At 42.3% G+C, this 25,157-nt stretch overlaps 1 protein-coding gene across 2 annotated transcripts in view; it reads right to left on the bottom strand.

The window, feature by feature from the left end:
* The window catches only part of DPP10 (dipeptidyl peptidase like 10), a 1,813,461-nt gene that overhangs the window by 48,952 nt on the left and 1,739,352 nt on the right, over positions 1–25,157 (bottom strand). For both annotated transcript variants that reach the window (XM_069616586.1, XM_069616587.1), the window contains 3 exons: positions 15,139–15,238; positions 2,131–2,189; positions 1,191–1,263 (listed from right to left, as the gene is read on the bottom strand). In XM_069616586.1, the coding sequence (XP_069472687.1) occupies positions 1,191–1,263; positions 2,131–2,189; positions 15,139–15,238 (232 nt within the window). The remainder of the gene's footprint in view (positions 1–1,190; positions 1,264–2,130; positions 2,190–15,138; positions 15,239–25,157) is intronic.

The following is a 25,157-nucleotide window of genomic DNA, read 5'->3' as shown; positions in this document are numbered from 1 at the left end:
TAGTAATTTGTATTACGGAGGAGTGGCTAAAGATACAGCATGGGTGGCAGCAGGATGTGACCATGTTTCAGTGATAGCTAAAATATATATATCATTATCAATGATGTAAACAGAAATTTCATTACAATGATTCACAAGAGAGAAAGTATTGCGTACCACAGTTTATAGAGTATCATGGTGTGACCGAAATATGGATTAGTCAGGGAATAAAGGTTACAATATTGCACGGGAGATCTTTTTGATGGATTCTTGCAAGCAGGATGACAACATGTCAGAAGACTTGTTCGAGTCAGGAAACTCTACAGTCTATGTTGTCTCATGTCCTGCTTTTACAACTGCTGTATTCTTTACAACCACCCAGCCTTTGTAACTGCTTTGTCTAATCTAGTCTGTGATGTTCTGTCTGTCTCCTCTTTCGCTTCCTCTCTCATCTTCTCAGACCCTGGACATTTGTCCGTCCTTTGCCACCAACAGTTGAGTTTTCCCTTTGTCCGTGAAAAACCTCACAATCCCTTGTTTTGGCCATGCTTTTCATTGTTCTTCATCCCAATACCTCTGAAGGTCTCACCCGCTGTGCTCCACTCTAGCCTATACTCTTGAATCCTTTTCCTTCCTCAGCCAACTACACTCTAACACTTCTTTCCGTGAACCTGATTGCGCCTATTTTCAGGTGTCTTTCATGGTCACCTATACAATCAGCCATGATGATGATGAAGTTTATTTGTTTTGGGTTTTTGTTTCCGGTTTCTTTTGTTCATGGAATAGATGTCTATCATTGAGTGAATTGTATTATAGGAAATTAAGCTTATAAGTTAGGGAAGGCTTGTGGCATAATGAATCATCTCCAAAGTATTAACAAGGTGAAGCCAAGGGCAAGAAATTGGTAATGCCATCATATATTTATGGATGAGCCAAAGCCAGGCCAGCGAAAGGGCTCCCAAGGGCTCCTGGTCTCCCGAGCGCTCCTGGGTTGGCTTTAACTGTGAAAGGAAAACATTGTTTAGAAAGATGAGTTGTGTAAAATGGAGGCAGTAACCAGCAGCTGGCAGAGTTAGAATGTTTGGGATCAATCAATTACAGATATTCTAGACCACATTAAGAACATTCTGATTGACACATCGTATGAGCTACACGACTGTCGGGTCTTAATAAAGAAGAAACACATGCAATGAAAATATCTGTTTACTTACCATCGGCCGTTCCATGAATTATTAACAGATTCTCTTCCTTGAAACCATGGATGTTATGTAATACGCTAGATGCCTACCGAAACAAACAGGTTAATTATTTATATTGAATAAAATTCATCATACTTCTATTGTTTTGTGGAACACCTATATGAATTGATTTTTTAAGCAAAGCATAACCAAATAACTACTAAAAAAGAACATGCTACACTAGAAGAAGTAGAACGTGGGTGTGGAGTAGAACAACATACACTTAAGTATATGCAATTACACATATTAAATATTAATATGAAGCAGTGGAGATTAAAGAGCCTCCCAGTCTGGAAGCTAGCGATGCCAGCTATACCTCATGGTATTGCTCACATTCCGAGCCTTCACCATCCTTGCTGGTCACAAGATAATTCTTCCCATGCCATCCCCAACCCAATTACAAACTCCCACCCCACTTCACCTCTACCCCACCCTAACCCCCATCCCACTTACCTGTGGCTGCAATGGCCACTATGGAAAGGGAGAAGGAACTGTCTGTAGTTCCTTACTCGCTACGTCCATGGTGGCCATTTTGTATTGTAGATTAATTATGTGGAGACATGGCAGAAGTGTCATTTCTCTACTTAAAAAACACTATAAGCATCCTTGAAAGAATGCTGGGGTACTAATAGCAATATATCCTATGTGGGAGGGCACTACTGGTCAGGTTACGCAAACGCCTTAACATTGGCCAGGGCCAACGGTAAGGCCCTTGCTTCCCTCTGGCCTGTAATTCTCGCCCGGGATATTACCTGACCGGCAATTACATCCCACGCCATGGTATATTGCTTAAATAACAATGTTAATGTATTCCAAATAATTTATTAAATAAGCAAGCAATGTCTCAATTCATTAAAAAGAGATGAGTCCCATTATAGGTACAATCAATTAATTTCTACACAATTGCACCTACTTGGTATGTACTGTCATCCTTTGTTGGAACACCGAGGTATCTCTCAGAAAACGATGATGCTGTAAAATATTATCAAACATTATACACAGGAAAACACATTCTTTTCACCTACAGCACTCCAGCTCTCTGAAAAGCACATTTACAAAATCCATAGTATATTCGTAAATTTAATAATTCTAAACATTGGTAAAATGTTATCATCTTACATGTGCGAGTGAGTGAATAAGACAGTGTGGTACTACATTCTATGCAGTGATTCTATATAATTGTCTGTTTATCCCACTGACAAATATTTTTTGTAGCAAAAACCATCTAATGTTGATGCCAAAATAAGCCCACACATGTATAATGTAGAAGGTGAGGGAAGAGGGAGTTCAACGCCTTAAAAGGCTTGATAAGAACTCATTGATATCCATTAGCTTGTTGCTCATGTTCTTTAATTGAATGGGAGTTATAATAAGCAGTGGCAAAGTCAACAATTTTGTTTTTTGTGTAAGGAACTGCTCTGGCTTCAGGCCTCTTCCCAGCTCTCATACAGAGAGAGTAGGAGATTTCACTTCAAATCAATGCTGAACTGTACCGACCAAGGTCAGAAATGGTTGACAATGGTTGTTAATATTTGGGTGTGGCAGGCCATGTTTGGTGATGGTCGACTATGTTTGGCAATAGTTTACAGTGGTTATGTCATTTCGTTAGACCTCTCACCCTGTCCCAATGCCAAAAGGGTTCTCTGCCTCCAAGAAAGAAAGCAGCTTACCATGATGTTATTCCCACACCAGTGAGCTACCCACAGATGGTACAAAATGAAAACTGCACAGATCCCCTCCATCCTTTTGGCAATTCTATAAATGGTGTGATATGGACTATGACTCAGAATAGAATGTTAGGCCTGCCTTATTTGGTGGATAGTTCCTCCTTCGTGTTTATATGCAGGTGTCCTCAGCACAGCACTATTGGCTTTGGTTATGATGGCAAGAAAACAACACTAGAGGTTCATCTTCAACTAAATGCTGTAAGAGTGGTCGATCCAAGCACTACCTCACACCTTGAGAATCATTTTTGAAACCCTTTATCAATGTTTGTATGTGACTATATGACTTTATTGTCAAAATAGAAACTATGCTGATGATGATGAACATGGAGAAGAACACACGATTCTGTGTATGCAAGAATGGGTCACACGATGAGAGAGCGAGTTACTGTTTGCTGCAATGAAGGATTGAGAGGAAGAGACACATGTGCAGACAGACTGGACACTCCCAGAAAGGAAGGTTATGAATATTGAAGGTCAGTAGGGGGAGCTACCTGAAAAAGTGGAAAGCAATTGTGTAACCAAGTTTTGACCTCCCTGACGGTACATGTGGGTAAAGTTAAGGGACACAATTTTAGCCTGACCTCAAATGGGTCACCAGAGCTTTTATAACTACACTGAATGAAGACACAGAGCAAGTATGGTAATTGAAGTAATTGAAAGTGTTGCATTCAGCCTGAGCAATGTAGACGCCCCAAAACAAATTGAGAGCAAGGGGACCCAATCAAGACAAGTGAACATTTGTGAGGCCTCCAAAGAAACTGATATATGACCTGCACTTCAAACCAGTTGGGAGTTGTAGAATAATCAAGACTTTGGTAGTGGAGAGGAGAGATGAAGAGTTAAGGCAGGAAGAGGAGAATGTGTGGGGAAGCCTGAGAAAGCCAAGACAAGGCTTAAGAGAAGAATCTTCAGATGGGAGCATGGACAGAGAGGTTAGGAGGAGCTTACAGTTACTGGAGGTAAGAACCAAAACTTTGTGGAACATCCTGACAAAGTAAACATTTATTATCAGGGTGAAGTTGAATATACTCCTTTGCAAACAAGATGAGAAGAACACCATACACATTAGAGTACATGTAAGGAACTAGAAGGCTAATAAATACCCTATAGGGTGTGAAGGCCACCATATGCCTTGTAGTGTGAAAAAGGGAACCATGGCACCTAGAGTGCACATATGATATGATCTGATAAGATAAATGTCATTTATAACAGACATGTACACAAGTGATTCTAGGCGCGACAAGACAAAGAGGGGGCAACAGAAGGAAGACAAAGCAACAATCTTTCTAGGCCTTGTGTCATTCAGATCATGCAAATGCAGGGGAGAGGGAGCGGGGAGTTCCAGGAGGGGGCGGGTAGTGTACGGAACTCATTGTGACAATAGTAAAGACAGACACAAGTGATCACAGTTCAAGGATGTTTATTAAACGGTATGCAGGTTGGAAAACACCTAATCTAAACCTAAATCTAAGATGGGAGCAAATGACAACCATCAAATGAAAATAAGGCAGTCCTGGTGGCGTGTGTCAAATAAAAAGGGCCTATGCTAAGAAACTTATTGCCAAACCTTTCAACTAATACAAAAAGGATGTGAGATAGTTTTGAGAAAATAAATATATGTTCAAAAATAATATGTCAGGATGCAGTAGCTTGGGTCTCCCTGCCCCATGTTTCGATCACAGGGTAAGGTGAGATCTTGGAGCACAGTACACTCTCGAGCTTCCCGAACATGAGACGACAGTTCCACTAGCAGTTATCAGGACCTTCGATGGCCAAGTCGTGTTCCACTTGAATGATTCATGCCTTCGAGGGCCTGACTAATTCAAATAACAAAACAAAAGTTACTTCAACAAAATTAAAGTTTGTTTCCTGGTTATACTTATGGTGAGGATTCTTCACCCCCTTGGTACTCCTCTTCTGGGTGCTGACCCCTCTTTACTTTCAGCCTCCCTCCACCGGGTTCACACTGGTTTTACCTTGAGGCACAAATATTAATGTCTTTTTAAACAGTGAATTTTGGGTGATAGCTTCACCCCTGGATCTCCCTCGTTCAGGCTCTGACTCTTCTCAAATCTCAATGTCCTTTGAAACAGTTCCAGTGGACATGCCTCGGCTGGGTTCATCTTTGTCAATCAACAGTGTCAACACACTGTTTCTTGGGACTTTGACTTTGCCCCCTCTTCGTCTGCATCCCTCTTCCGGGTTCACTCTTGCCAATTTCACATTCACATTTGCTTTCAATGTTTGTGGGATACACTTCCCTTGCTCTCAATTCTTAGGTCAAAAACTTTCGACATTGCACGGTTTCGCATGACCTCCTGTATGACCAATTTGACCTATCTTGCTGGCTCTCCCAAGGCCTTCTGTTATCTGTAGTTTCACTCAGAGGGGGATCGAACAGAGTTTCTCAGTGCAGCACCCACGTGGTGCCGGCCCCCTTTGCAGCTGGTCTCCCCTTTACAATTGTACAGTTATTTGAACTTTTCCACTTTGCGACTTGCATTCATCATAGCCCGGTTCTTATTGGTTCACCTTCGACTCACAGGCTGTGATGAACTGCTTGGCTTTCCTCTTAAAGGAGTAGTTCTCTCAAAAATATTATTGTCCCAAAAGATGGGCAGTAATCAAAAACATGCATTAAAAATAATGATAAAGAATGTTCTGAGAAAACGAGGCTCAAAGAGTTTACAATGGAGCATCCATTTTGCCATTTCAGTCAGCCTCCTCAGCTCATGTTAAGCTCCGCCCTGTCGGCACTAAGCAAGCAGCAAAAGCCCCCTACTGGGAGCTTTTGCTTACTGCCGGCAGAGCATAGCTCAACATGAGCTGAGGAGGCTGCCTTCAATTTAATTGTATGTTTTCGGTGCTCTCCAAGCCCAGGGAAGCACAGAAAATGTAAAATGAAGGCAAAAAGCAAAGGCGCTGCAATTATAAATACAAAGTTGTTGTATTTGTGATTGCCTTGGTTGGAAAACCACGGCAATCACAAATACAACAACGTCGTATTTCTGACTGGAGCGACTTTCGCTTGGAGTCTCCTAGGCTCCCCCAACCCGGGGGAGCCTAGGAGACTCCATGTGAAATCCGGCATAGTCAGAAATACTGCAGCATTTAGAAAAACAACCGCATTGTAGTTCTGTCTGCAGCGGCTTTCACCCAGGGGAGCCCAAGAGACTCCAAGTGAAAGCTGCTGCAGACAGAAATACAACACAGTTGTATTTAAAAATGCTGTTGTTTTCTTTCCAAGTTTCTCCTGCTCCTCCAGCTCATTGTATTTGTTTGCAGTGGCTGCAACTTGGAGCCCAGGGGACTGCTTGAAATATGTTCTTCTCCATCTCTCTTTTTGCTAAAAAATCAACTAAAAAATATGCACCATCATCTATTTTTACAGCCTCATATTTGATCACAGAATGTAATTGTGGCTTTCTTGGAATGGTAGGATAGCTCAGGGGCAAAACACTTGTTTTGCAAGCAAGGCAACACAGAGCAGCGTAGATTCCGAACCCGGTGGCATGCTTAGTGGCTGAACTCCAACATGAAGCACAATATAAAATCCCTCTTTTTTGTGCTTTGTGATGAAACCAATTGAGTCATCTCTGATTCCCCTTGTGAAAAACTCCTCCCTTGTGGCCAGGGGATGGCAGCCATTATCTTATCCTGACCGCCTTGGGGCGGCAAATGAGGGAGGAACACATTGGAGCAGACACCCCCCAGGAGATGTTATGGCTCCATCGGGTGGGACATGGTATACGCCATTTTCCCTTGTGAAAAACCTTCCCATGAAGACCAGGGAAACCCCTTTGATTAGATCTTGGAACCAACCTTATTATTCTGGTAGAATTACCTTTTTTCAATTCCACTTATCAGTTCATCAAAAAGGACTTCAAAACGTTTTAATGCTCACCCAAAATCTATAAGACAATCATTGGACTTCTATTCTCAGAGTTCACAAAGTACTGAAATACAGAAGAGGAGAGATTGAGCAATGTGGAATGGGAAATACTACAAACTTACTAAGCATTCTAGTGTTCCCCCACACACACCTGTGCCTGGGAAATGTAAGCAGCCCAAATTGAGAATAGAGGGCACCTGCTGTAGTGACAGGAGAGAGAGAGCAGTGCATCTCCCAGCACAGAGAGGAGAAACGTGAAGCCATAACCGGTGTGGTGGAGCCAAGCGACCTGCCACTGGAGGGAGAGGAATTGCTGAGCCGTGGGATGCACTGAGAACACCTATAGCTGGCGAAGAAAGTCAGGGCATTTGCATAAAATGAAAAGCAGTCCTCCGCTGACCGGAGCCAAGAGAACAGAAGGTGTGTCAGGTGGAAACATCTGAGGACTGCAGAACGAAGGAAAGCAGATCATGAGGGAGAAGCAGGAGAGAATCCTTAATTGGCCGCTTGTGAGGGAAGTAACCAATGCCTACAGAAACCGGTGAGTCCTCCTGAGACAAACAGGGTTACTTGGGCACATTGGCAAACATGCCAACGTGAAAGTTACTTACCTGAGAGAAAGCAGAATTTTGGGCATACTGATAAATGGGTATTTAAGCCAAAAAAAAACCATTTTCTGAGTGGTAAATGTACACAGTCCCAATATCAAAGAAACAGAACAAAGATAATATATCAAGAAGATACATTATCCAATATCATTCATAAGCAGCATTTGGAATGGGCAGAAGACTCAAATACTTAGAAGTCCTTGCACGAGAGTATACCAGGCAATTTCAAGTGTGGAAAGCAGAAGTCCTAGCAGGACAGTGCACCAGGCAATTTTAAGTGTGAAAAAGACATTTCTGGCAGGAAGAATACCAGGCAAGTGTAGACGATTGTGTTAAACTAAGAAATAACTGTTTTTGAAAGAAACCAAGATTGTGAAATCAATCAGTTTTTGTGCAAGTATTAAACGTGGCCAAAAGAAGCCCAAAAGAACAGTTGATTGTGAAAACCCCTTAAGGAGTAAAGAGGAATCCAGGGGAAGGGAACTACCCTCTGGAGTCAAGAACTTCATCCTTGAAGAAAGGTTCACTTAAGTAATTTTCCTTTATGAACACTTTTTTCAAACCATTAAAGGTTAAAGACAATTCCCTTTGGGTCAGAATAGAATTTAGGAGACTAGATAGATTTGCTTTGGCTTTCTGATGCAGAAAGATCATTAGTTTTGTTGTTAAGCAGGGCAATTCCTCTTAGTGCAGGATCAGAGAAGTATTTTCCCAAACCTTTTGTTTCCCAAAACCCCAACAATGTCTGCCTTGTGTCTGACTTTAGTTTTGGACTCTTCACAGCTTGGTCTGTATTTATCTGGTGTTTATTCTCTACTTTTTCAAAAAATATGTACTGTTTGTTTTGCAATTGGAGAGCACTTTGGATGAAGTTATTATATATTAGCTGGTGTACCTGTGCTTCTCACGGTAATTCCTACTACCATCCTAGTATGAAGTATATTTAATGAAGTAAACCAATGCTTCTTTGTAGACAATATTGATAGTCTTTCCTGTAAGAGCTAGTGTAAACAAATTGTCTTTGTTTCCAACTCTGGAGCTAGCCACCACATAAAGCCGATCATGAGAAAAGCATGAATCCCGTAAATCGGTCCCAGCTACTTTGAGTTGGAGCACTGGGATTGTGCAGCAACATTATGGTACATGTAGGGCTGGAGGATGTAAGCTTGAAGTGCTGCACCCGTGTATGCATGGCTGAAGCATAGAAGCTTTATACTGTTGAGATGGCACACATTAATTAACTTCCATGGGAAATGAAGTTTCTGAAATTATGAGAGATTTGCCATGATGCAATGGAAAACGTCATTGCAGACGCTATTTAAAAGAGACATGCACCGTTTCCAGTTACATGAATTACTACAAAAGCACTGTATTGTATCAATTGCTTGACTTCAAATGTGAGTGCCCCTAATGTCAGCTAGAATGCTGATAGGGTGAAACAATGAACTGCAGAAGTTTTCATGCACTGCTGAATTTTAGGAGCAATGCATGTAGAACTACGGCCTAACTGTGGCACAAATAGTCATATGGCAGGGGTAACCATTGCCAAACATTTAAAAAAGAAAAATCCACATAAGGAATGTTTTATGTTTTACATTTCAGGTTTGTAGCATATTGGGAAGTATGCAGAACATTTCGAAAAGACACATATGCATATCCACAAATGTCCCTTTTATAGATAGAGAGAGATGAAACACAGTTTTGGGTTAAGGTCTTGCACCAGGCAATGTGGCTGTTGGCCAGGGACATGCAATAGTTTGTCTTAGGGGGGCCTCAGGCAAGGCAATGAGCCATTGACACACAATAGGTCGAAAGTAACCATTGGTTATGGCTGCAGGCCACGCTACACTGCTACATTTGGTCACTTCATGGGACAAAAGGTGAGGCCAAAGTCCATGCCCCTGTTATTGTGGCCATTGGTTATTTCAGAATGGGGAGTAGCCACTGTTCATGGCCCATTGCCACTCTCAGAGAATAGGATGCCCAGGGCATGGCTAAATGAAACATTAGGTCTGTGAGTGATAGGGCATGAACAGGCACTGCCAACATACCCAAAAAAAGTCAATATGCTTAGTACATAGATTTCAGGTAATCTCCAGGTTCGGTGTAGCCACTTCCAGGAGTCACTGGGCCTGGCCTGCAACCCTTGGCCAATTTTCCCGTGGCTAGGCCAAGCCATCCAAAGATGCTACTGGGTCAGGACCAATTGCCAATTTACTAATGTGCATGGTCCATTGACTATTCACCACTTTGCCCAGGGTAGGCCACATATTTTTTTTATTTTTTTTATTGAATGTTTTAGTTTGCCAAGAAACGTTTCCACTCTAACAGAATTTTATAATTTTCTTTAAAACTTTCACAGAAAAGAGCATTTGGAGGCGGAAAGGGAAGAGGAAAAGAGAAAATGAAGGAAAAGAGAAAACTCAATACTAAATATTTGTGAACATATTGTTCCATTGCTCATATGAATGTCTAAATAATTCCTTTTTTTCAGTCTAGCCACATGGCAGGCTATTTTTGGAGTTCTGTATTGAGCGATTCCCAGAATCGTATGTTTGTGGGGTAAAGTTCTTGTCATTTACGCTCCAAATTGTTGCCCATCATTCTACTGGGTCTAGTGAAGAGGTTTGTAGTAATCACCTATCTCTAAACAAGTCTCTTTGATTCTGCAATACCGTGCACTCCATTATGATATGTTGTAGGGTTTCAATTTGCGTATGATCTTCGTAGAATCGACAGAAAGAAAGTTCTTCAGGGATTTGTTTAGCCATTCCCAAGCGTTGGCGTGTTGGCAGAAGGTTGAGCCGTTATCTCAGGAATTTGTCTCTGATCTTGTGGTCCGGAAATTGTTGCAGATATTGAGGAAGTTAGTGTATTGATCTGGCGTCAATGTTGTAAGTCAATGACAATGTGTACTTGGAGTTGGTTTCGATTTTTCTAAGCCAATCATTTCTTTGGTGCTTTATTTTCGCTTTTTGAGGCCAATCTATTAACATCTCCAGTTGGATCTCTTCAGTCTCTAATAAGTTGTTACAATGCAATTTCCAATGATCAAGGGCCATTGCTTTAGTAGCTTGTGGATGATTACAGAGTAGCTCAATCATTGGAGGGATCTTGTCTTTTACACAGAGCTTCCTGTATAGCGTCAAAGTCTTCCAATTTTTCATCGCTTCCAATGATTGGAGGCCTAACTCATTGCGAATTTGCGGAGCTGGAAAAGAAGAGGATAGATCGAAGATTTTTCGCCATATCAGCCCTTCTAGCGTAGTCCAAATATCTTTGGCCGCATTGAGCATAGTTTCTGCTCCATAAGTTAGAATTGCCATTGCTTTCTGAGTGTAGAAAGCAATGACTGGTTGGAGGGAATATGCCCCATATTTATTATGGATTATCTTTCCTTGGCACGCCAGGCAGCATGCTTTCTCTTTTATGTTTTCGATCAATGCAATTTCCATTTCAGATTTCCCGCATATAGAATACCAAAGTAGCTACTGCACATGGCCTGTGGCTAGGTCCAGTGACTAATTAATCCACTTTGGCAATGCCACATTCCAAGCAACATAAACAAGCTACTTTGCCAGGACATGGACTTGGCCGTGCTCCAGGAACCAAGCCTCTCAAAGTAGACACTCTGCTTGGCCCGTAATTAAGACCAGTGGACACTTTCCTGCAATTTCAGGTCCATGCCACAGGCACCACCAAGCCTGCTTGTGTGCCCTAGGCCTATGGCAAGACCCATTGGCAACTTTAGCCCCATTGCAGGTCTGTGAAGCCATGCAAATCAGCCATTGGACCTTGCTTGCAGCCAGGCCCTTTAGCTATTTTATTTCCACTGTAGTTTGTTGGACAATGGCCCTTGGCGAGTATTTGACCTGGACATAGCCTTTGGCCATGACCAGTCTCCTCCAAGACACCCAACATAGAGCACTGTACATGACCTTGAGACATAACCAGTGGTCCCTTTGCCCAGGACAAGGCCTTCATCCATGTTGTGGGGCACACCAGGCTATGCCACTGGGGCTATGCCCTTTAGAAACTGTCCCCCATTGTAGGTCTGTGCATCAATCACAATGGCCTAAGTGGGTGCTCTAGGTAAGTAGTATCTGCCAGATCCATTTCATAGGTCTGGGTTATGCCAATTTTTCTATGAAATCGGTCCAGGCCCACGTTGGATCACATCCATTTCTGAGACCAGGGTTCTTGCCTGTGGACAAGCTGGTTTACCATTAGAATCACATGTGTGCTTTGGCAGGCAAGCTACTGAGTCTGCAAAATCTGTAAAAAAACCTGTGTTGTGCAGTTGAGAAGCAGATTGCACCTCTCTGGCACCTACTCAAACTTGCCTTTTGCCAGCGGTGGGCCAGAGAGGTATGCCCCTTTTAAATGTTTTGATAAACAGGGCCCGATGTACCCCACAGAAAGTTCCTAAACCACAACATTGGCTAAATAAAAATAAAATGAATCCCACAACTTATCATATTGACTGTTTTTCAACCAGTCTATCTGGTTGCACCTTAGTAGGTGTGTAACCTGGTCTCTGGAAGGAACACCCAGAAGAAGAATATTCACAGGCCCAAACCCAAAATATGCAATCAGGCGGACCATTTTCTTTAAACTTGTCCCCACATTTTCTGGCCAAATCCAAATATCACCTATTCAATCTTGCCTTTTTTGAATTCGCTAGACAGATTTGCACCACATTTGCAAAATGTGCAGATTCCTTCTCCTCAGGAATGTTTATGCAAATCCTGGATGCAGTTCTGGCTACCGGTCTGCCCCGCAGGAAAATTAATCGAAAAACTGACAGTGTGGGACCCATCTATAACTCCAGCTTGAATAACCAGCATGAAACTTTCTAAAAACAGATTGAGTTGGATCAACAATTTGTTTGAACAGATTTATGCAGATGTGTCTTTTGACACATTTGTGAGACACTCAAAACGTTTAATTTCTATGTGAAGTCAAACGTAGCCATAACCACAGGATTGCTATAAGGTACCCGGTAAAAGAGAATGATAGAGAAAAAGGGAGAGAGAGAAAGAGAGCGATGGAAAGAGAGAGAAAGAGGGAGAGACAGAAACAGAGAGAGATAGAGATAGTGAGAATGACATGGAGAGAGAGAGGGAGAGAGGTGGGATAGAGGAGAGACTGATTGTTTTCGAAGTATTTATGCATGATATGTGGCACTTGGGCTAAATTATCCACCATGCTATGTTTTTTTTTTTCAGGATCAAAATATGGCAGTATAATGTATTTCCATAAAAGGGTTCATTGTATTTATTTATTTATGTATTTATTTATTTATTTATGTTTACATTTATAGCACGGCTCAAAACCGTGAGGCATCTAGGCGCTAGTTACATGGTTATGGTACAAATGCAGTGGAACAGTCCACATTTGTAGGACCAAGCACAGGAGTTACATCATACGGTAGATACCGAGTGCACATTCCAGTAAACCCTCACTCCATGATGCGGGGGGCTACCTCAGGTGTGCAGGTAGGCAAAATTGTCAGCATACATGTGAAAGCACATTCCGGTACTGCCTCACCTGATGCTGCAAAGAGAGTCCATCTAGGCATATAGTCAACATACGTGAGAGTAATCGGGTGTTGCGAGCAATACAACTGCAATATAGTCTGAGAGGTCAAAGTTACATAAGATTAGGAGTTATAATCAATACTTTTGGTGTTGAGGCAGTAGAGTAGCCATGCAGGTAAGGGATCGAGGTCAGATGAGATATGGTGATACAGGCAGAACATCCACAGTACAGGGCTGGAGAGATAAGCACAGGTAAAATGTGGAGTTGCATGCGTGGGGCAGTGAATGTTTAGGTGCTTACAACTAGTGCATATACGAACAAAGCTCTCATACAATAGGCAATAGAAACTGGGTTCAAGTTAAGGTAGGTAGGGTGTGCATGATCAAGCCAAGTGTGCACTGTAAGCAGAAGCATGGCTACAGATAATTGCGAAGGAGGTGGTTTGCACCAGCAGCGCAGCGATCAGTGTAAATAGTGTCTACCTCGCTAATTTGCTGCAGGCAGTTACAGTAAAGTACATGTATAGAATAAACATTGGTGAATGCGAGTGTTAGGCAATATACGAGTTTTAGACAATATAATCCGTCCGCTGGGTTCTGATTGAGCATAGTAGGCGGGTGGGATCTAGCGAGCGAAGGGGAGCAGTGACATGATGAGGATAGCCAGGCGCAAACAGGGAAAGTCTCATCCAGCAAGGAGGGGGGCTAAGTCAGCAGGGGGATCGGGTCAGATAAATAAGAGCAGCACTGAGTATTAAATGTGCAGTGTAGGTTCAGCTTAGGTAGGTACAGGCAAGTATGGTGGACACTTAGAAATTAAAGTATAGTTGCACGGGATAGTGGGCCCGAGCATACATAAGAGGAATAGCAGGGTAGTAGCATGTCTTTGTCATGGTCCAGAAAAGCCACACCCATGGTTTGGGGGCTACTTCGGATGTGTAGGTATTTGAAGAGGTCACTGGTGGTTGTACGCAAAGGGAGTCTTACCCATGGGCCCCAGTGTCGTGTGGCTGAACAGTAAAGCAGTTGTGATAGTCATTGCAGCTGGTAAGTATCGAGTGGCTCAGTGGACAGGAGCTGAAGTTGGTGAAGGAGAATGGGAGGCAGCCAGGTCGGCCAGGCCTGGACAGGGCCAGACAGGGGAAGAGATCCCCAGCCTTGAGACAGGGCCTTTGGAGGGGGCCAGGGTTGCCTGCCAGCTCCCAGGGATATGCTGGATAAGAGGATCCATCCTCCAATTGAAAGCAAGCGGAGGTGGGAACACAGGAGGGTCGATGTAGGCTGCTGCAATCGTCAGCAGTGGAGCAGCCATTTTTAAATGTCTTGTGCATTTGTTGAAATTAAGCCCAGTAGGTGTTACTGGCTCACAATTCTCACTGAGTAACCCTAGCAGGCCTGGAAGAGTGACCACTGCTCCAGGGAGCACTCCTGGAGTGCTGCATGATGGTAATTCCACAGGGCCAGACAGGGGACGAGACAACGTTGGTGGTGCATTTAGCTCAGTTAGAATTGAAATTGATGGGCATTACTCACTGACATATTAACAGATGATGATATGATGGTGGATATATTTGAAGTAAAGACAAGCATGCGCGTCATTTGGGACAGGTTCCCACTTAGCCTAGCAGAGAATATTCTGCTAAAACATTTTCAACTCAGGGGAGGAAATTATTTGCTGCAGGTGAAAGGCTTTTTGTGCATATATGAAATGAGTCGCCGAACAACACATTTGATTTGTGTGTAGCGATTATTTCTAGTAATTGCAAAACCCAAAATGCTAAATGTAACATTTAAAGCCTGTTATGTACAATAACAAAAAACTCGATTCCTAAAAAAGTAATGAACAGATGGAATGTAGGCTTGTTTCTATTGAACTTGGAATTTATAGAACACACGTGCAATCAGGACAGTCATAGTGCCTTTTCTGTTGAATATTTTAACATGTATTTCCTCAAGAGCTAAATATGCTAGACGTGGGATTAAGATCTGTGTTATGTACATGAATGAAACACTTTTTTTTGTATTGATAATTACATATCACTGCTGTTCTTAATTTCACTTATGCATGAGATATGAATGCATCTTGAATTCCCTTCAAACCGGTTGCAGCTCAATGTTCTGCATACACATTGTGCCCGAGCAAAAGTCACTTACCATAGAATTTCATATCCGTAATTGGGGCGACCAGAGCTCCACATTTGAAAATCCGCTCGTTTGATTTTAGGATCATTGATGCAATGTAACCACCATATCCCTGCCAAAAAAGAATGACACAGTGTTATAGTGCTGATGCGATCATTCCAATCAAAGACATAGGTCACATGTCTTTACTTCAAGGGTATGCTTAGGTGGGAATAAAATAATAACAAAACACAATGGTAAATGCTTCATTTATTCTCAGCGTTTGAGGAGTGCTTCACAAGGATGCTGCCAGCAGTAACTGTAACTAGTGGGTGAATTCTGTTCACAATGAAGTTTCCGGCAATCGCTCTGACTCACTCTTCAAGTTCTAGGAGTACGTCAGAGGTACTGGGCCTTATTCCGAGTATGGAGGTAGTCATGGCGCTATTTGCGCCATGACTACCTCCCATACCGGTACCGTGTCCGGTTTGGTGAGATGGGGACTTACCGGTCTAGTCCGACCTTGGTGGGACTGGTAAGTCCCCATTCACCAAACCATTCCCCATTCCCATTTCAGCCCCCATAGGGCTGAATGGGAAGGGGAAAGTGGCTAATAACGGTACCGCAATTTGCGGTACTGTTATTAGCTCTGATTTCCCTTAGCGGGTCCCGTCCTTAACGCCTGGTAAAGCCAGGCGTTAAGGAAGGGACTCGCTAAGGGAAGTCGTAGTAGGGCGCAAAGAGATTACCGGCACCAATGTCCTTAACGGTGCCCAGTATCCCTTTGCGCCCTACTCGGAATGAGGCTCACTCTTTTTAAAGTATTTGCGAATTTCAATGTCTTATCCAGCAGTAAGTCAATTGCATGTCAGAATCTCTACCAGTAACTACTTTGAGAATCTTCCCTTTACTGATTGTCAGCTTACCAAATTACTGCCAGGGAAATTGCCACCAGAAGTTATGTGTGCCCTTCATTACCAATGGTGTACAGATGCACTGCTTGACTGTGAACCCTTTGTTTGATAGATAACGCATATATCACTCCTTTCACATGATGTATATTGTTCTTATATATAAAACCACGAACAAAATAGCACTACATAGAACCATGCAGGTGGGCACTGCAGGGCTTCACAATATTTGCTAAAAATGTACTGCAAATAGGCAAAAGAGAGATCACTGTGCCAATGGTTGCAAATATAGGCATTTCTTTATTCAAAAAGCACTGATCTGTTGCTGGCTGCCACAGCGTAATCATGGTAGTGTAGGTTAAAAAGGGAGTAGATGTTTATACTTTAAACAAAAAAAAAATACATTTTCCATGACACTGGGTAGTTTCAAAAGAAATGGGAAACAGACTAGGAATGCAATCAAAGTGACTTTGCTTAATAGTATATAGTGCAAAATGAAATAAGCCCAAACCAACTTTTGCCAATCCTGCCAGCTAGTACAAACCGTAAAGACTAGTGTCTATCACTACTGTCGTAGCTAACTGGGTTGTAGGGTAGTATTTTTAAATAAATAAATAAAACATATTGCTAAGTGGAGAACATTTGCAAATTATCCACTGCCATATTCATTAAAAAATGGAAGAAGCAAGACAAATCATATCCAAGTGACACTACAACTTGAAGGATCGAAAGATGGAAAGTTTGTTTTGATGTATATCATCATTATGACCTTAATGATCTTGTGTATTATGCAGGAGGTATCGTCCTTAATGATAGTCCATCTAATGTTTAAATCCATGTGGAATGTATCAAGTATTGGTGAATGGCTGTACCCATGTCGAGGTAGTGCAATCCATTTACTCTAGAGGTGTCGGGGATTATGACACCAAGGTTGGCTGCTTAGGTAGAAGAACCATGTTATAACACTTTAGGAGAGGGATACTAGTCTACTGTGGCAGCTGGTAGGACACTGTTGAAGGTGGTGCATTGCAGACAATCGGGATACACAAGGCAAGGGAATTATTAGGTGCTAGAAAAGATGCACAAAGTTGGTTTTGTCTCAAATTGTGCAAGGATGATCAGAGTATCTACAGGATTTTCTTGCAAGCCCGAATTTATACAAGATATTATAAAGTGAAAGCTGTCATTCCAATTTGGTCATACATCTGGACGGTAATAGCAAATCCCTTCCATTGTTACATGTCAAAATACATTTCACCAATCCCAGTAAACGGGAGGATCATTTAGAGTGTCACTATCTGAAGAGACACTATCATAGGCCCTGTCCAGGGAGAACTTGCCGCATCAGACGAGGCTGCATAGGTGGACTGTATTAAGCATGAAAGCCCAAACACACAGGAGGCTGCGAGAGTTCTTGGGAAATCAACTGAGTAATGGAGCTAGTCTGACAGGAGAGGTGTTAGATGGATGTAGCTAATGGTAATCTCTCATAAGCCCTTTTACAAAGGGACACTCAATGCAGAATTATTCTCCAAAAGAGAACCAGACTGATTCAGAAGGATTCCAGAAGCAGGAGGCAGACTGAAAGTAGAGCTAACTTGGCAGAGATGCCTGGAGCGGTTCATATTTTGGCCTACACTCAGCTTTGAAAACAAACCGAAATTGAGTACAACAACCACTGTGCATTTAGATATATGTTTCAAGAATTAGTGAAATCCCAGATAGCAATTGGCAGCCTTTTAAAGGAAATTATTTTGAAGCCATGCCACTAAATGTGGACTTGGCTTGCACAGGCAACTTTGTGGACATGTATACTAAACTCGAATTCCCTAGACTGCATGATTGCACAGAGCACATTATTCTCTTGGAGTAACCAAAATGTCCATTAATCAAAGTGCTTTCACCGGGGCAATTTATGTTTGGATTTGTGACAAGTTGTACAATGTGATTCACAGACTAACAGAAAACGGATAGTGTGCTGTCCAAAACGAAAGCTTCTATCCTAAACCCAAACCTGTATTAAATTTAGCCTGACATACCATACCGAGTATTCCTGTACCTATATCCAGACTAAAAATCAACAATTCCCAATAGAGTAGGATCAGCTCTAGAATTAGAAGGTTATATGTGAATCCAATGTTTGTCTCTAATGACAATACGTGTCGATGGTGTCAGAGAAAATTAAGCAAATAATATATGAAGTATTTCCTTCAAAATGTTGTGTACTTTATCTGAAATGTGATGCATACAAATAGTGATCATTTAAATGTTTATATTGGAAATAATTGTATATTTGTGTCTAGAATGTGTATTCAGTGCTGCGTTTATACAAGTTGATGCTTGTGTACGCGGTCAATGTAAAATATTAGTGAGGTAGTAAAGGCAGATCATTTTTCTTTCCTGTAGATACACTGACCTGTGTGGAGTATTGTGGGTGACTTCCCAGCATTTACAGTTAGGGGACAACTTTTAATTGTGCATAGCTCATGATTGTCACTACCCAATGTCATTCACTGACATGCCACTATGTGTATAGAAGGGTTTGACAACAGGTTCCACAGGGAGAAGGTTTCTGGGGGAATGAAAAGAAGGTTGTGGTGCATTGGCTCACCCCTCATGAGTTTACATGCAGGTTTTGTGGCAACTGACAATAGGTGTACTGACAAAGATGCCATGATGATAGCTGAAAGCATGCAGGTGCAGTGTTTTGCCTGTGGTCTCCATCGTGTGGTGACATGCTTCATATGTCAGTACTCAACAATGGATGAGAATGTAAGCATGGCCCAGAAACTCTCCACCCACTTAAACCACTGCCCACTGTACAGGTGTGCCACCTGCTCCCTTGCAATTTCTTATAATTAGCTGCAAACTGCAATGCAGGCTCAATGGAATTCAAATAGGGTGGCAAAGGAGAATGTGCTTCTCCATAGCTTCTCCACTAGCGTATCATCTTGCTCACACATCTGTCCGCATTCCTCATCACTCTGTGTATCCTGCCCTGCACATATTGTACCACACCTGGAAATCTATATCCACAGCTAGTGGTGGAAAAGTGGCCCCACTAGTCGATGATGCCTCTTGATCAGGATGTACTGGGGAAGACATGCGAGTTCAGGGAGATGGTTTGGCTGATCTAGAGTCAGGGGGTGAAGGAAGTTTCTTGCTAGAAAAAGACAAGCTGAAATGTCATATGACAGTACATTGTGGCCACAATTGCCTCGGCTGGATGGGGTGCAATAGCTGCATCTGTGGCATGTGACATCACACAATCCTTCCAAATAAAAAAGACATATTACCTAAGATCTAAATGTCCAAAAGACAACTATGCCTAGGTTCCTAATGGATGTGAAAAACAGAAACATTTGACAAAGATATACAAATAAATTCTTCCAACACTCACAAAACCGGAAAGTGTTATTGAAACACACAAACAATACATACATTTCAAGTTCACAAGCAACGGTATCTCTACAAACAGAGGAAATGTGAAAGAAAAGTTATTTTTGATTTGTATACTGTGGGTGACAGAATAGGACATGGTATGTACAAGTTAAACTGTGTTGCTTACAAAGCGACTACGGGTAAAAAGAGAAGATTAAAGAGGAAGCATAAAGACCACAACCAGACAGACAGGCGGGAAAACTGGGATCAAGAAACACAAAAAGAGGATTTATGTCTGAATACCTTCCCCATAAGAACAACATTGCAAAGAGCTATCAGCTAAAAGGCACCCCTCTCAATGTTGCTCTCTGCCTCTCCCTCACCACTTTTGGGGAGGACCACATCCACTGACCCTGCTGGGAAAACACCTGCTTAAAACCCTACTTGTTCCCACTTCCACCTCTTGAGCCTGTTCATCCAATCACTTGCCCCACAGCTCTCCCATGCCCTCACCATGCCCTGCTGACAGAAGGTTACATGATGTGCTCTCGCCCAACGACCTGAGGAAAAATGCTTTTTAGTGCAACACACTTTTCCCTGGCAGCTTCTAGTCTACAATCATAACATTAGCAACGAATGTCCTCCAAGACACTCCCAAATTCTCCAAATATGTCAAAAACATTCCAAAACTCCCCCAGAACCATACATTGATGAGCCAGTAATGTGTACTCCCGCCTTATCAGCCAACACAAAACCTGCAAGGGAAGCAGGAAACAAGCTGGTCCTTTTAAAACTACCCATATCTATTTTAGAATGGCTCAGAACCTCTGAACGGCTGCTGGGCCTCCCCGCCTTCATCTCAGGCCCTGCACTTTGATTGCACACATATCACTATTCACTTGAGGTGGAATGTCTATGGTAAACATTACCTGTACTGTGGTTCATGTAATTCCGACATAAACTACTCACTATACATTTCACAAAGAAACAGTACACATGTTGAGGGGAAAAATTAACAACATTCACGATGGCATTTGACAAAGAATATACACATGTACGCATGTGAAAATGTAGACATACAGATATAATCTTTACCAACATGTGTAGTTCCGCAACAAGAGTTTTTCCACGAATGTAAGTCTCCATTAATGGTAGCACGTCTCTAATACACCCGCCACCTTTGCACTCACACATATCAGACTCGCTGCAGGTAGAGCTCAGTCATTAGAGGCCATGTATTAAATCAACATAGCTTACACTCCCTAATATCAACAGCATGGTCATGTACAGCACGAGTGTTTATATACGTAATGCATTTGTTTTTATAATAGAAGTGGGAGTCTCATTAAGTTATCCACACCTTTTAAAATGTAGACTATTAGCTGTTTAAGTCACAGGGGGCCTCATTACAAGTCTGCGGTAACTGTGTTGGTAAAACCGGCAGGTTGCTGCCGGACTTCCAATATTTACCAACGTCTGGCTTGCCGGAAACACCTGAGGATTACAACCCCAGCGCTCCGGAAAGTTAGGCGCCAGTAATTGTAAGTCCCCATTCCCATTTGTGTCCCATCGGACTCAATGGGAATGGGTACCACGGAAGCACGGGCAGCGCTAATAACGGTGCCGGTGCTTCATAAATCTTTGCGTGCGGGTACCTTTCTACCCGCCAGGCCAGACCCTGGTGGGCTGGACGGCACCCGCCCACAGACCAGCACCATTGTTAGGGACCAGCACAGACATAATGAGGGCCATGGTCTGGATTGCATTCTTGCCACCTCAGACATGAATGATTTCACTGCCAATTAACCTTCAACTCACGACTATGTGCTGACTTGAAGATTTCTCTGGGTCTGATGGTTAGGACGCCTCTGCCTCTATGGGTTTCTTTCTACTTATGTACGAAAAACCTTCTTTTAATAAACTGAATTACTTGAAGGAATACTCATGACGTCTGAGTTTTCCATAGCTGCATATGTATTTCAGGTTTATAATCCATTTGTATCTTGCAGGAAACCACAGTCGGGTAAGGTCTAAATTGGCAGTAAGGGCAACACATTAGACTGCACTTTCTTGACAGCTGTCCATTGCAGGTCGCTGTGTTTGAGCTGCGAGTTGATTAATGATACTAGGTAGTCCCTGTATTTCTCAACGTGTTGTGTGTGATAAGACTGTGCGAATCTGCACATTGGCTATGCCCATCTGGGTTGAGAATGGTTGGTTGAAGACCAACACATATAGCACTGAAGGGCGTCACAGGGCATATTGTAGAGTCTGACCTGGATGCTGACATTTTTCAATCCAAACTTCCTTTATCTGTAGTTTGTTTACAATAGTCACAGCAGTCAGCAGCACCACAACAGGCCTGTAACTGACCATTATACTCTTTCAATACCCATGAGCCCAGCAAAGTCTCTTATGTGGGTCTTGATTATGAGTGTTTCCTGGTCAAACACTGCACGCACTTTGATCTGGATTGGCTTCTTCTCCCCCTGCCCTCAACAAATCCCTGCATACAAATTATAGTACAAAGATAGCAATCTGCTATTTTTTTATTTTTTTTATTTACGAGTTTGTAATTGCCGAAGCGATTTTTACAAGCTTTCAACACGGAAGGAAAAGAAAAAAAGAAGAGAGGAAATTATCGTAAAAGTTTGAGTTTAAGATTTCAGCGGAGCAATTTATACTATCTTCTGTTGTCCACCTAGTTCCATCAAGCAGATTGTTCTGGGGGCTTTTGCGGTAAGCTGCCAAAGATTTGGTCTAAAAATGTTACCGCAGTGATGGCCCAGGAAGTCCTTTCGCCTCCTATCAGACGCGACCACCATAGGGCTTCTTCGGGCAACGTGTGCTTTAGCCAAATGATGGGACAAGCAGGGTGTTCGAAAGCGGTGAGATCCAGGGCAAGATAGCAGCAGGTGGCAAATTGATTGAAGTTCTGAAGGTTATTCACAGAAACAGCAGTTATTAGTGGTCGAAGCCCCTCTAATCTTCAATATCTCGTTCGATGTTAAAGGTTTAGACGTGCCCTTAGTAGAGTAGATCTTATATTTTTGGTAGGATGTCTTTTTAGAAAGGGCTGAATAACGTTTAGTTTACGTGCTGTAGGTGGTAAATGTGCTGTCAGTTTATAGGTGAGAGCTTTCTCTAGAGTTAGAATCCAATCAAGTTCATCAAGTTTTTTTTTTTTGTAGGCTTTTGTAGCAGCTCTTCAACTGAACTGCCGCACATATCCAAATTTTCTTTGCAGTCTCTTTCCCATTGGTTCAACGATTTGCATTCTGCCTTTACAGTTCTGTCATGGTCAGTTTGGCTCTCTGAAGTGCTTGCAACAACTCCTGCAAATGGTTTATATGTGCTCCATGAGGTCACTTAACACCCCAATTTCATTGAGGTAACAACATATAGTTTGTCTTTGAAAGCACTGTTAACCAATCTGTGTAAAGTTCCAAGTGCCTTTTTCAACCCACATTGCATGACACTGAGTTGATAAAACAAACGGCCACCTTTTAATTGTCACATTCAGTTAAGTCAGTCCTTTAATAATCCACGGACAAACGGAAGATAGTCATCTGTTGAGCTCGTCATGGTATGGCTGGTGGCCGTAAGCTTGGTTTCTAGCACAACTTGAATTGACCAACGAGTCTGTGACAGTCAAACACCTTTTGGAGCAAATTCTTGGTGCTCTGTGTTGCAATGCATTGCTGAACTCCCCGATATATGGTGAGCCTTACACTGTAAAGGCATGATCTCTCCAATGTTTGACACTTGGCATGACACTGTGTATCAGATATACGGGATACAACTGCAACAAAGAGCAGCAATTCGTGTGTAGTTCGGATGTCAGATGCAGGAACTCAGTCACTCACTACACTGAGTATTTTAAGGGCCCCCCCTCGCAGGAATTGTGGGAAAGGCCCACCTTCACCTTCATGTGCTTCAAATACCAACAGCAGAGCAGCCATGTACCTCCACTGGAGGAAAGGCTCCACCTCTTCACATGGGCCACTTGATGACACTCCATCAGGTTTTCAATGTCTAACAATAAGGCAGTCTCACCCATCTTTTAAAGACAATTCCAGGGACCCATCGGCTTACCTTCCAAAGCTTGCTTTTCTATCTCTATTAAAAGTGCCTCTTGTCCATTCTGGTGCAAACCAATATTTGACTAATGTTGGACTGGTGTCTGGGTTATCCTTCTCTAGTGCATCGGTTTTACCACCTTTAAACAGCATAGTCCACCACGTCAAAAATGACATTATCAGGGTACATGCATTGCTCCATCAATAAGGTCAGAGGGCCCATCAAAAGTGGATTGAAAAGGAGCTCAAATCGGCTTAATCCCACTCTATGGAATGAGTGATACCAGTCAGTGGTGGACAGAGGCATTATTATACGAGATTATGCTTTCTCCTCAGGGGCTGTTTCAAAGCATGCACCATACACTTCTGCATCCTGCATAAGCCCCTCACTCAATAATTGGGCTGCTCTGCTCCTAGTACATAGCGGAGATGTTGAAAATTCCTCTGTACGCTGCCCTCATTTGCCAGTGCTCAGGCCGAATACTTAACAAGAACAATACACTTTGAATGGTATCCAGTCATTTTACCGAAAGAAATTCAGAGTGAAGTAAAAAAAACTGAACCTTTGAAATAAATATATATAAGGTAATGGGATAAAATGGGTGGGCATGGGGTTAAAAGAGTAGGAAAACAGGAGGGTTGTATATAAATAATCAGTAATTTTTCGGTATTTTTTACCTCGGTAAAACTTACCACTTTGAATTTTACTTCGGTAAAATCACATATAAGCATTTTGGACACTTTTGTGGCCATGGAGTTACTGTATTTTTCAAAAATTGTACTAAAGCGACCACAATTCCCAAAAATAATCTGTGAGCATTGATGTCTAGGCAAAACATACATGCTTTGAACATGAAGGCAGCATTCAACACCTCTCACCTCAACGTGCACAGTAATTCTCTCTTCTAAAAATGAAGGATGCTATAACAGAAGCCATGAGGCATTGGGGGCAGGTATCATGGGGCAGATGCCTGTCACGAGGGGCACTCAATATACTGCTGCAGAGGGAAAAGCCATCCCTAGCAAGACCTCTTTAAGAAGCACGAAGCTGATTCAGCAATATTAATTTAAACATTACAAGATTGGGGCCGTGAGCTTTCTTGGAAGTGTGATCAAGGCATTACAGTATGTTTCAAAGCGTGTCATTGTTGAAGCCCTTTTGACTGCCTTGCCTTCAGCGTTAACAACAACACTGTTAGCTTTACAGTGACTAATAATTGTGTGTGCCCGTTCAGTTTGTGTCTTGCGTTAGCCACTAGTTCAACACCTCAGATCTGGGAAATAAGAGCAAACGAAAACATCCGGCTACACAAAGATAGCTCAGTGTCATCGTGTATACATTCCACCAATGACCTTTCTCTAAATGTAAATATTGATCTGTTCTCGTTTTCGGGTGTAACAGGTCTATTTTCATACTGCTTCATACTGTGTCGCCAGCAGCGTTTCTGCAGCCTTTTAACTCCCGCTCATTCACCCCATTTTGCCTCTAACAACTTTCTTTTTTTGTGTGTTGGAAGTCTGTGTTCCCTTTCCACTGCCAACTGCTAGCATCATGCAACAGTAAAACATTCTTGTCATCATATTTTGGCATTACATTCTAGCATGTCTTTTTATTGGAATATCATTTTTTTCAGAATTATGTTGATGATTTATTTTTATTGTCAGTTTTATTTTTTAATAT

Source organism: Ambystoma mexicanum, chromosome 9 (genome assembly GCF_040938575.1).
Source record: "Ambystoma mexicanum isolate Mex_15411 chromosome 9, UKY_AmexF1_1, whole genome shotgun sequence".
NCBI classification, from domain to species: domain Eukaryota; kingdom Metazoa; phylum Chordata; class Amphibia; order Caudata; family Ambystomatidae; genus Ambystoma; species Ambystoma mexicanum.
Note: the sequence above shows the minus strand (reverse complement) of the source record. Positions and strands in the feature narration are given on the sequence as shown.